This window comes from Strigops habroptila, chromosome 20 (genome assembly GCF_004027225.2).
Source record: "Strigops habroptila isolate Jane chromosome 20, bStrHab1.2.pri, whole genome shotgun sequence".
NCBI lineage: Eukaryota > Metazoa > Chordata > Aves > Psittaciformes > Psittacidae > Strigops > Strigops habroptila.
The window spans coordinates 1,729,437-1,742,018 of record NC_044296.2 but is presented as its reverse complement, the minus strand read 5'-3'; the positions used below and the strand labels follow the sequence as shown (position 1 = coordinate 1,742,018).

The 12,582-nt window shown below is 56.9% G+C and overlaps 2 protein-coding genes across 4 annotated transcripts in view; one reads left to right on the top strand and one right to left on the bottom strand.

Annotated features, from left to right (window-relative positions):
- STK11 (serine/threonine kinase 11) overlaps positions 1-2,977 on the bottom strand; it is a 36,209-nt gene extending 33,232 nt beyond the window's left edge. Inside the window, exon 1 of the mRNA XM_030509128.1 lies at positions 1,254-2,977. Within this exon, the coding sequence (XP_030364988.1) occupies positions 1,254-1,543 (290 nt within the window). The 5' untranslated portion in view covers positions 1,544-2,977. The remainder of the gene's footprint in view (positions 1-1,253) is intronic.
- Positions 2,978-6,189: 3,212 nt separating this feature from the next.
- SBNO2 (strawberry notch homolog 2) overlaps positions 6,190-12,582 on the top strand; it is a 49,141-nt gene continuing 42,748 nt past the window's right edge. For 2 of the 3 annotated variants that reach the window (XR_003994712.1, XM_030509113.1), the window contains exon 1: positions 6,605-6,706. The gene's annotated coding sequence lies outside the window, so the exon portion shown is untranslated. Of the gene's footprint in view, positions 6,375-6,604; positions 6,707-12,582 lie in introns of those variants that run through there. The other variant, XM_030509114.1, reaches the window with a different exon arrangement.

Below are 12,582 nucleotides of genomic sequence, written 5' to 3'. Positions count from 1 at the left end.
TCACTGCAGGGGAGAAGCATTTACATCTAAAAGTTTTGCTAAGGAGGAAACGATCTCCCCCTTCATTAGAAGCTCTTGATGTAAGTGAAGGAGGGAGCAAAGGTGGGAAGGGGCACTCATGCCTTTAACCAGAAAAACAAGAAACATCTTATTACACATTAACCAACAGTTTACTCCGATTCTGAACTGGGGCCAGCAAAGGAGAGAAAGGGAGGTCCCACAGGAGGTTTTGTGACTATTCCATAGGCAAGTCTGGCAGCAGAGGCTGGGAGCAAACTCAGGCAGCTCACTGACACAAGCCCTGGTACAGGATGTGAACTCTCACAGCTGAGCTCAGAAACACAAACCAAACCAAGCAACAGGAACAAGCCTCTGCCAGGCCAGAGCTCCATGCTCAGCACCCACAGCTACAGACCCAGCGCAAGAGGCTTCCCAACAGCTCCACATCCTCCCTCCCGCTCCAGATAACCCCTCACAGCTTGGGTGCTCAGGCTGCACCAGCAGATAACCAGCCCTGCGCCGGGCTGTGCCACCGGTGTGGTGGGAGCACGGCCCCGCAAACAGGGAACGCTTCCCACCAGCTGCTCCCTTCAATTAGGTCCTTGTGCCCTGACTAACCAGCACGTAACTAGCACTTGGGAAGCTCCCAAGCACAGCTCTTGAGTCACTGAACTAAACAAGGGTGACAACCCTTGTCCCCATTTTACAGCTGCGGAAATCAACTGAAGAGAGCCTTGAATTACTTCCTGAAGTCATCGGTCAGAAAGCAACAACGAACCCAAGGCCTGCCATGCCCGTTGGGTGCACAGGATGTTGGATCACCTACGTTGGGAGCTGGAATTGCCACTCAATTGCCATCAGGAGCCACGCAGCCCTAGTGCGCAGATAGCACAGACCACAAGGACACAAGGTGAGTTCCTGCACCTCTCGCCGCTCCCAGCTGACAGCACCAGTTTACCTCTTCAAGGTGACATCTTAAAGAGCGATTGCTTTAAGAAATGCTGGTTTATCCTTTAAAAGGGGCTGTGTGCTCCCACAGAGAACCCTTAGGAGCCAGCTCCCTCCCCTGCTCCCAACCTCAACAAGCGCTGGCCGCAGTTCAGCCGCACAGAGATTCCTGAATACCTTTGGCTTAGGAAGCACTTCCCCAGCAGAAAGCCATGTTGTCAGATAACATGATCCAGAACTTCAGCAGGAAAATAATGACAAACTTTAACCCCCTCCCTTCCCAGCTCCCGGGAACATTTACTCACTTTTTCACATTTGCCTCCCCGTTGGGAATTCTGCGTAGCTTCTTCTTCTTCAGTATCTTCACAGCTCTCCTACAGAGGGTTTCAGAGTCCAACATCTCCTTGACTTTGCCGTAAGACCCTTCTCCGAGCAAGTCTCCCATGAGGTACTTGCCGATGAGCTTGGCTCTCTTCCGCCGGGGCTGGTAGATGACCTCTGTCGAGTCGATGCGATGGATGAAAGTGTCCATCCCCACAGACATCAGCTCGCCCTCTGCAAACATGCCCAGCTGCTGTGGCTCCTGCATATCCATCCTGGATTAAGTTCCGTAACCTGTTTTCCTTACGCTCTCAGGGGTTTAATCCTGTTTGTGAGTTTCCAACACTCCCTTTTACTCCTTCTCGAAAAAAAATCTCCAGAAGATTGTACAAACATGAATAAAAAAAAAAAAAATAAAACAAACCCAAAACAAAGCTACGAGCTGCTTCCAGCTCAACTGGATGCGAAAAGATCCAGGCCTGGCTCCAGCAACACAACGTCTTTGAAAAAGAACATATATCTCTGCCCAGAGCCGCTCAGTTTGGGACTTGCTTTGCTTCCGACCTGGTCCCGCTGCTACGGTGCTTTCAAGTCAACTTGGCCTTTCCCGTGGCCCAGTTTGATTCTTAAGTGCTAGGTCATCCTCCGGGACTTTAGGCCACCACGTAAAACCAGGCAACAAGCGAGTCCCTTTCGTGACTTTCCATCCCTAGAAGCTCATAGTGACCGGCTCCAAGCAGGGGGTGGGAAGCGGTTGTGCCCCTGGGCGCAGACGGGGCGCTGGGCAGGGGGGGTTCAGCCGTTGGGAAGCTGGAACCAAGTTTCTTTGAAGGAGTTTTCAGAAACGGGAATTCTAACGTCCTCGCTTTTCACGCCTACAAAAGTTTGAGGCCTTCGGTGCCTGTCAAGATCTCCCAGGGGCATCCTTCAACCGCGCGGGTTCCACCTCGCACATGATGCGGCACCACCACGGGTCCAGGGGGCGGCCGGTGTCACACAACACAAACCCCACCACGGCTTCACGCACCCGCCCTGGATGAGAGCAGTCAGGAGGTGACTGACTCTGCCCCGCGCCCCGGGCACCCCATTCCCGGTGCCAAGGGGGAAGGTCGGGGAAGGGATGCCCGTGTCCGTGTCCCCCCCCCCCCCCCCGGGGCACTGGGGCTGGGGAGGAAGCAGCGGCACCGCCGCCACCCCCGGGGCAGGAGCGACGAGGACACACAACACTTTAACGACGGAGCCTGGAGGGACCGGACCCCCGCGGGCGAGGTGACCGCCGCTTCCCCCCGAGCCGCGGCCGAGCCCCCCCGCTCCTACCGCGGGGCCGGGGGAGCCCGCCCGGGCCGGGCCCTTCTTTCCGTGCGGGCCTCGGCCGGGCCCCGCCGGCTGCTCGCTCCGCACCGGACTCCGCGCCCCGCTGTCAACTCAGGGGAAGGGGTCTGGCAGCCGCGTCCCCGCTCCCCACAGCCGCCGGCTATGGGAAGCAGGAGGCCGGGGCCCGGCGCCGCGCTCCCCCCCCGCCGCGCCCCCCGCTGCCCCGCGCCGCGCTCGCCTCAGGGGGAGCCCCGGCGGCCGCTGCCCGCGCTGTGCCCGCGCCGTGCCCCGCGGCCCGGCCCCGCTCGCACCGGCCCTACCCCCGCCGCCGCGCGCGCGCCGCCGCCGCCGCCGCCGCCGCCATCTTGTTTACCTCCCGCCCCCGCCCGGCCCCGCCGCGCTCCCGCCGCTGCTCTCCCCCCCCCACTCCCTCCCTCCACCTCAACTGTGGAGCCTCACACCCGCCCCCTGGCGACCGACGTGCGTTCCCATTGGCCGCCGCGCCGACCCCGCCCCCCCGCGCCCGCCCGCTGGTTGGCTGCGGCCGCGGTACGAAGGGGCGGGGCCGGCGGTACACGGCTTTTTCGCTTCCGGTTGGATCCGAGCCGCCCGCCCACCGCGGGGCGCTGCGATCGGCGGCGGGAGCTGCCCGTCACCGGCGGGGCGGGGCCGGCGGCGCGGGGCGAAGGGGAAGCGGGTGCCATGGAGACGGGCCGGGGCGAGGAGCGGGCCCGGCGCTGCCCTGGGCTCTTTCAGTCGCACTTCCCGGGGCTGCCAAAGGCTCCGGAACACTCCCGCCTGCTCCAGGACAATAATAACCGATGGACAGGAGATAGGAACGCGGGGAGCCGGGAGCTGCCTCTCCGCAGGGCAGCCAGAGGCTCCGCACCAGCCCCGCGCAGCGAGGGAGCGAGCTCCTGGCCCGGCTCGCCCGGGTGTTCAAGGCTCCGGTGTTTGTTTAACACCGTTTCCAGCCGATGCCGTTTGCTTTCGGTCAGTGTGTGCACAAAGAGAAGGAAACAGCCTCGAGAGGTTCCCCCGATGGGCTTTATTCTGCATTTTGCCCTGGTTTGAGCTCTTCATGCAGACAAATCCACAAGTTGTGCCCGTTCAGGAGAGCTACAGGCGCTGACAGGATCACAAAGCAGAGGCAGGAGGGTCCTGAGCCTGTTTCCAGGGGCTGAGCAGTGTCACAACATGTTGCTCCATGTCCCCCGGACCCCCAAAGCTCCCCGGGGAGCAGTGGCAGGGCTGGGACGGGGCCCAGAGCAGCAGGAGGAGGCAGAGGAGCCCCCAGGGGGGTGCACAGGAGCAGAGCCCCCGGCTCCTGCCAGCCCTGCCTTCCCCTCCCGCTCCCTCGCAGGCTTTTCTCATGATAGTGCCCGGCCACATGTGATTTACCTCAGTCTTGGCACCGAGCACAGAGTGCTGGAAAGCCATCACCCAAATTCTGGTAAGTGCCGTGCTTCCCAGCAGCGGGAGGGCAGGATCGATTGGAAACCCTCCACAGCAGTGAACCCCGGGCGGGAGGCAGCTCCCATCGCTGCTGCTCCATGTCTGCGCTGCATCAGCTGCTCCCTGCAGCCCCCCAGCACACATGGGGTGTCCCCAGGCCCTTTCGGCTGTCCCAGTGGGGCTTGTGGCTGCAGCAGCAGCTTCACCTCCGGGGGGGGGGGGGGTGTCAACCTGCCCATGAGCCAGGGGAAATCAGGTTGAGGCCCACAAAGCTGATTGCATGTGAGGCACTGCACAGCTCATGGCCACCCTCCACCAGGCAGGGCAGATCCCAGAGCCCTCAGCCACAGCCCCACATCCCAGCCAGGGGGCAAGGAAGGGACTCCCCTACCCCAGGATGGATCCTGCTGGGTCCCTGCATGGCTCCAGCCCCACCACCAGTGCAGCGCGTTCTCTGGGGGCTGCTGGTCTGTCTCTGAGCCGCCTCTCCCCGGCGCTGGCGGCGTGCAGGGAGGGCTCCTCACCCGCGGGAAGTCAGGGGATTTCCAGGCTGCGGGAAAAACAGGAACCAGCGGCATGCAACAGAAGACGGGTCACCCCGACACAGGCAGAGCAGCTCCACAGCGTGCATGAGAGCAAAGCCAGCAGCATCAGAGCCATGAAACCCCCATCTCTGACCCCATTTCCCTGGGACTAGGTGTCTCCCCAGGACAGCAGCATCAGGGCTGTGAGCACTTGGGAAATGCCTGTCTCCTGTTGTAACAGCAGCAGGTTTAATAGGAAAAATTGTGCTGGGGTCCCCTCTGAGATGCTGCCTTCTCCTTGCGCTCTGTCCATGCTCAAGGGGAACACCCACCCCCCTGCCTGCTCTCCCCTGTGCACTCACCCACCACCAGCACAGCCCAGGGGTGCTCCTGAGGAAGGCCCCATAGGCCCTCCCCTCCCTTATTAAGAGGTGGCAATTAGAGCAGAGGCTTTATCTGCACCCCGCCCTGGGCTGGGGCAGGAGAAGGGCTGTAAAGTGGCTGTAGTATGGTCAGGAGCAGATGAGGTGTTGCTGTCTCTTCTAGACTCTCACATAGTGAGAGTGTCTGGAGTAGTTGGAGCATGGAGTTAGGGGCTCCATATGGATCAGGGTTCCTGTGTATCCAAAGTGTGGTAGTGCTGCACAGGCTGTGCCCCCCATGGTGAGTGTGCACCAGGGCAGAACCTGCACTGTGGGGGCTGCTGGGGCTTCCTCGGTGGTGGCCCCCATGGACCATGGGCTGGGGCAGTGGCTTTGTCTCTAAACCAGGAATTGGGCTGGGCCAGGGGGAGGAAATGAGTGGTTGTGGGACCCGCTGCAGAGGTGGTGGTGGTTACAGGAGGAGGTGGCTCATTGCTGGATGGATCAGTGCGTGTCTGTCCTGTGCATCTACTTGTTCATATCTGCATTGTACTAAATAAATAGCTCCAGAGGGGTTCAGACACTTGAAATATGCGGCTCGACTCCAGCAATTGCTCTCAGATACAGTGGGCTGAAGGGGACAACGACAGTCCTGCCTGGCCCCCAGGGGTGCTGCTCACCCCACAGCCATGTGCCCTGCCCCTTTGTGTGGGGCAGGAGTTGGAGCAGGGTGATTTATTACACAGATGTGATTTAACAGAGCTGGAGCTTTTGGTGTTAAGCTCTGGAGAAGGGATATTTCAGCAAGTATGACACAGCTGCTGTGGTTAATTAATGCCTGCAAATGAATGAAGTCTTCTGAGAGCAGCTCTTGTTGATGGGATTAAAAGCCCAAATAATAAATGCTGTGCTGGGGTCTGAGTGGAGAAAGGGAACCTGCCCCGGGGGTGGGGATGTGGTTTAAACCCTCCTTCCTTCCCCCAGTTTGCTGAGCACGACATCCTATAATCCGGAATACCCCTTGGGTCCCAAGGGATCCCTTTGTGTCCCCTCCCAGCTCCTTGTGCACGCTCGATTTGGCGCTGCACCCCGGGACACCAGCCCTGCTCTCAGCACAGATCCAAACACAGCTACTGGGAGGAAAACGAACTATCCCAGTGGGAACCGGGGGGCGAGGGGACCCTGAACGTCCCAGACCCGGGCACCGCACACGCCACCGCTGCTCGGTGGCAAAGCTGCTCGGTGACCCGGAGCAAGAGTTTGCCCCGCTCCGGCCGCGGTGTCACGGACCTCCCCGGTCAAGGTCCCTCCGTGCTGCCCGCCGGCGCCTCTGGCAAGAGCCCCGTTTCGAAAGGCCGAGCAGATAACGGCGGCTCCGGCTGCCGGCGCGTCCTTGTGGGGCTAAATCCCACCCCAGGCATGCTCCTGCCGCCGCGGTAGGGATGCCAAGGTAAAAACAGCCCCGTCCAGTGCTTTTATGTCCTTATCCTGGGGCTTACAAGGGGCACGGACCCCACACGAGCAATGGGGAGGGTGAAGCAGGGCGGGGGGCGGGTGCCAGAGCCGTGATTCCCACCCCCGAGCTCCCCTGTTTCCCTTCCCGGCTCTCGGGGAGCTCCAGCCCCGGTCCCGCGGGGAGGAGCTGCCTTTGGCCCGGCCCCGGGTCTCCCCCGGTTCCCCCCCTCACTTCCGTCCGTGTCCCCCAAGATGGCCGCGTGGAACGCGGAAGAGGTGCGGAGAGGAGGCGGCCGCCGGGCAGGAGCCTGAGCCCCCCGCGTACAGGTAAGGGCCGGGCCGCGGGTCCCCCCCGCCTCGGCTCCCCGCGGGGTCGGCCCCGGGCGGAGGGCTCGGTCCCCCCGCGCCGCTCCCCTCAGCGGGCAGAGAGCGCCGGGTCCCGCGGCCGGGCCAGGGCTTGAGGGGTCCTGGGGCGAGGGGAGCGCGGCTCCCGGTGCGGTGCTGCGGCGGGGCCCGGGGAGCGGCCGCTGGGGGGGCAGCGAGCGCTGGGCCCGGCCGGGCGGGTCGCTCGCGGTGCCTCACGCGTGTCTCTGGCGGCGGCTCCCGGGGGAGCCGGTGATGGCCGGGTGCGGCCTCGGGAGCGGGTCTGCGCCGGCAGCGGGTTTGCACCGCGCTGGAGACGGGGAGAGGCTGCGGCCGCAGCGGGGCCGGGTCCTCTGCTCCGCATCCCCGTTTGGGAGCAAGGACCAAACTCTTCAGGCTCTGCTTGGCCTGACCCTGCCCGGGCACCGCCGGGGTGTCCGAGGCCACCCTCCTGGTTCAGCCGCTTCTAAATGGGAGCGGAGAAGCCGCCCGCAGAAACGCACCGCGGGCCAGCGCCTCGCTGCCAAGTGCTGCCGGTTGTGGTGGAGCTCTAATGGCTCAATTAAGAGCCTCCGAAACCCGGAGCTTACTCTAACGGCCTCTTGGCTCCGGCGTCTTTAGCAGACACCGGTGTGTCGGTTCTTAATGTAATTAAATGCTAACGCAAGGTTTAGGAGCGAGCTCCTCAAAAGTAACTGTCAGTATCGGCAGGAGAACCGTGACTCTCTGCAACGACAATGAGATGGGCTTCGGAAGGGCGAGTTCCGCAGGTTCCGTGCTGGGATCCAGAAGCTTGGAAGGGTTTTTCTGGTTGATGTGTTATTACTGCTGCAAATTCGGGTGCCTGAAGGATGCCGGTGGTGCTGTTGTCTTCCACAGATCACCTACTGTCATCTGAAGCATCGAGCTCCCCCTGACTGATGTGGCTACATCTGAACTGTGCTGGGAATGTATTTTAAGTGGGAAAAGGAGGTACTGATGCTTCAGCTTTGTGGTCAGGGAACATTTTGCACCCCATAAGCAGTAAGAACTTGTGCAGCATTCGTTAGGCTGCCTGCTGGAGACTTTGGAAGCCTCAATTCTGTTCCTGTCCCTGCCCCTTGCTCTTCCTCTGGTGGGGCTCTATTGGCTGGATGTTTACACCCGCAGCAGCAAAACTGACCAACATCCCATTCAAACCCAGGGGAAACGTTTTGCTGCATCCCATCTGGGGATGTTTCTTCGATATAAACTCACACCTTTAAAAACAACTGCTGGGAATCCTCAGTGCTTTGCTGAACACTGTTTCCTCCCAGACTTTACCTTTCCCAGGGTCTTCCATCCCCATCCTTGACCAGGCTTCTCCTGGAGAAGCATTCCTCCCTTTGGAACAAACCCAGCAGGACCGAGCGTTGTGTTTTGTCACATGCCAGCCATGGGACAGGCCGCGTCTGCTCACTGAGGAGCTTCCACCGCCTCCACCACAGGTTTTATTCATGCTGGGGTGTACATAGACAGGAATTTGTTGTTATTTTGGTTTCAAGAATTGAGCACATGGTGTGGTTGAGGGTGTGTTTCCTGCCTCAATAGGCCTTTTCAATGGGTAAGTTACAGACCCCTGAAACGGAGGGTCTGTGGCCAGAATGCTGACACAGGCTTAAAGCTTTCTGACTAGTGGCATTAATAAAGAGCTGACTGTGTAGCCGCTGAATGTTGCGCTGTGACATTCAGTCGAGAGGCTGAATCTCTCAGGAAAGCCCTTTAGGCTTAATTAGGAGTTTTATATTCACCAAAAATGTTTTTTTCAAGCTTAAAACTTATAACTCTTCAGTGTTTTTTGGTCACACAATCAAAGTCTGTAGCCATGTAGCTATGAAAGAGGTGAATACATGCTTCTCTCACAGAGAAAGTGTGCCTGAAGGTTGGCCCATGCATGTTTGTGTGCTCATGATCACAGGGGAGCAGATGCTGAGTGAAGCAGGGACCTGACACCTCTGCCCAGGGAAGCGGGAGAGATCATGAACACTCCGGAGTCACCGGAGAAGTGAGCTCAGTGCTGCAAGTAGCATCAGCAGTCGGCTTTAATTGTGCAGCCTTGGAAGAGAAGTATCTGTGGAGGGTTTCAGCCAATTTATGTCAGTGGACAGATTAACGAACCTTTTTGGTGTTGCTAAAGCTGCTGTGCCACTTAGTTGCCTAACATTAATCCCTGGAAATGTAGGGAATGGCACACTGGGGTGGGTGCCAGCAACAAGACTCCAGATTAAGCTTGTTCCCTCTGTGGGACAGTTAATATTTCTTGTCAAGAGGACTTTCCTCTCCCAAAAGTTGTCTTTGATTTTTATTTATTCTTTTCTTCCCTGTATGGTCTGAGCTTCACAAGAGGAGGAGCAAGTGCTGCTTGAAGGGTAAAGCTCTTCCTTCTCTAGAAACACCACTGTCTTCAGAGGGCTCTCCAAAGTTCTCTCTTTTGCCTACATCACCATGTATCTTGCATAGATCTCTCAAGAAGCTTTGGAGGGATCTCAGTTCCTCTTCCCTTTGCTTCCAGACTGACTGATTCCAGCAGTTGATCTGTCAGATAGTTTCACACTGATTCTGTACTATTTGACTTGTGCAGCCCGGGTGAGTACCAGGGTTTGTCCTGGTTCTGTCTCCGTCTTGCTCCTGAGCCAGAGCTGTGCCTGCACACTCACCACTCGCTCTGTGCCATGGAGCGCTCCCAGTGCACGTTCTTCCTTGCCAAAAGCATCCAAGGGATCAAGGTGGCTTAAAGGGCTTGGATTAGGATGCCCTGGAGTGATTCCATTTCCATCACAGATAATAAGTAGCTTTTAGATTGGTGTTATCCTTTGTGTTTGTAACTGGGCTGAGCCATGTTCCTCGTGTGCTGAAGGTTAGGGTTTTTCCCTCCCCTCTTCTCTGTAACTCCTTCTAATGTTACTTGGAAGTTGTCTACATCAGGCTCACTTTTTTCCGTGTTTTCTAATATGCAGGGTTGGAGACTTCTTCCTTTCTGCGTTTCAATTGAGGTAAAATCATGCAGTCAGTGTAAGTCTCTTCTAAGACAGCTCCTGTAACGAACAAGCTTTAGATTCTTTGGCTTTCAAATAGAAATTCAGCAGTCTTTTGCTTAAGAATAGCAGCGAGTGAGTCACCCGCAGGATGTTCTGTTTCTGCCTTAACTCCTGCCTTTGTAAATGAACTTGAAATTCCTTTTCCAGTGGTGTTTCAGATACACAAACAAGCAGAGCTGTACCTGGGTTTGCTCTGCAAAGAGCTGGCTTTGCCTAATGAAAAAGAGCTCAGCTGCAAACAGTGAAGAGACCAAAAAAATAAAGGTATTTCCATTCCTGTGCTGCCTTCTCTGCAGGGAAAAGATCTGACGCTTCTGGTCATGTTGAAATTCTGTGCTCGGATACTGGCCTCTGTCTGCCAGTCCCTGTTTTGAGGACGATGGAGCCTCGTGGTAGCTCTGCGAGGGGCCTGTGACTGCAGCAGGAGGGTAGATCCCAGCTTCTCGCCCTTGGTTTTCCTGTTTCTTGGAGTGAGTCACTGCTGGGCTTGGCTTTGAAGCCTTCCCTTCTCATTCCTCAAGGCAAAACACGTTGTTTGGTCTAAACTGTCCAAAAATATGGCAAGGAGAAACATGAAAGAGGAACTTGGTGCTTGAGACATAAAATGGCTTTCGAGAGTTCCGTAGGAGGAGGTTCCCATTTCTTTGGACAGTTACATATTGATTGTGCTGTGGAGAATTCCTCCCAGGAGCAGCTCCCGTGGCAGTGCCTGGGTGGATAGATGGATGGATGGATGGAGCCAGGTCAGGGCATGACGCCTGAGGCTCCCGTTCTGATCCATGGGTGTGGGGGGAATTAATCTGCGGCAGGAGAAGGAACTAGATCAGATTTCCGAGGTGGTCTTGTCATTATGGAGCACGTGGTAGTTCCCGATGAGCAGGTTTAGCTCCTGCTCTGTGCATACCTGTGGTTTCCTGCTTGTCTCCCTTTAACAAAGGCTGACCCACAGCAGGAGGAAGTGCTTGCACTGTGCCATGGGCTGGTTTCACCTCTCTTCACTGCAGGTACCCGTGAACTTCCAGCCCTGGCATCCTGCTTATTGCAGAGCAGTTCATTGTGTCTTTCAAACTGAACCTGGCTGCTGCAGCGCTGCTCTGATGAACTTCTCAAAAGCTCAAGCTGTTAAAAATTGAAACTTGTGCTCCGTGACCTCTGGGCATGATGAATTGCACAGGAACTCCAGACTGAAGCTTCCCCTCACTGCCGGGGCTCAATAGCAAACCTTAAAGCAAACTTACTAATATTGAAACTGCTCCTACAGCTAGATTAAGAAGAATTCAATGTTCAAACTGCTCTCGGGGCTTTATCAGGCTGTGCAGGGAGCCAGCTTCATTATTAAACATGGGCTGCTCAGCGGGAAGGAGCGAGTCCAGTGGCTTTGTCAGGCTCCTGCAATCATTCCTTGAGTGCCAGCGCTCTGAGTCTGGAGATCACTTTGCTGTTCCTTAGGGATGCCTCATTACTTGGCAGTTCTATTTTGAAGCTTAATCCACTCAGGAAGCTTTGGACATTCCTTGTCAGTGTTTGGTACCTCCCAGCACTCCAACTGTTTCCTGTGCTCTCGGGATGTGACGTGCACTGGGGTTCGTGTTGGTGTCATGTCCTGGTTTGCTGTCAGTGATTGCAGCGTTCTTCACTGCTGCCCTTGGAGTTCCCAATGCTCCCAAGTCACATTCCTTGCTGGTAGCACCTTAATACACTAAAACACCATTAAAAAGTCCTGGTGGGCCACTTGCATTCTCCTGCAGCAGCAGTTATCTCCGACTGGAGAGCTCTGCTTTGCCGTGACAGTGGGACCTGTTGTTTTGTTGGGGTGTATTTGGTAGAAGAGATGGAGAAGAGGTGACGTGCTTCAGAGAAGTTTGCCATGAGGGTGCTCTTGCAAACCCCAAGCCTTTGTGTTTATCAGGTTTTATTGTTCCAGCGACAGGATGGGATGTGGAAATGGGATTTTCATGGTTTTCCATGACGAGACAGCCTGAAGGATGGGAAGATGAGCGTGTACCCCTGCTCTTGTGATAGGTATTGTCCTGCGCTTGGGCTCACATCCATCTGGAGCAAGCCAGACAGCAGCCCCCTCTTATCAGAGTGTGAGCTTCCAGCGAGAGCTGCTCCACACTCCATCATCCCAGAGCCTGATGTAACCGCTGGCTTCGTGCATGCTGAATCAAAGATGATTTTACACAACTGAAGCCTTTTTTGGGTGGAACAGGTTGGATTTGATGACTTCCACTGGGTGCTCTGCTGCCATGTCCCTGGTGCTGCTCTTGGATCAGAAGATGCGCCTTCAGCACCCTCTGGCATTGGGGCAGCGGATAGAAAGGCAAAGGATGGAGAGTGAAGTCTCGATGCCTCTTGTTACTGATGCTTGGGTGTAATTTGGAACCCCGCAGCAAGAGCCCCCCCATGATGGAGTATTCCAGCTTTCTCATTTCCTGTTTGTACTCAGGCTGTTGTGGTTCCTTGTGAATAAGTAGATGCTGGTGGGGCACAACTGCAGGTGTCAGAACTCACAAGGACCTCGCACGGGCAGCCGGTTCCTGGCAGCTCGTGGTGGTGATCAGCTGTGCTGTGGTGGTTGTGCATTAAGGGGTCTGTGCATCAGAGAACCTGAAGGAAAAGGAGAAAGCCACAAAGCCTGGAGAGGAGAGCAGGGCATCCCCAGGACGCTGGGTGGGCATCACGCTGATGCACGGCTTGTTTCACCTCTCTCTGGTGAAGCTTTTTACTGCACCTCTTCTCGAGGCCAAGGTCTGCATCTGTGCATCCCTGTTTGTGAGTTCT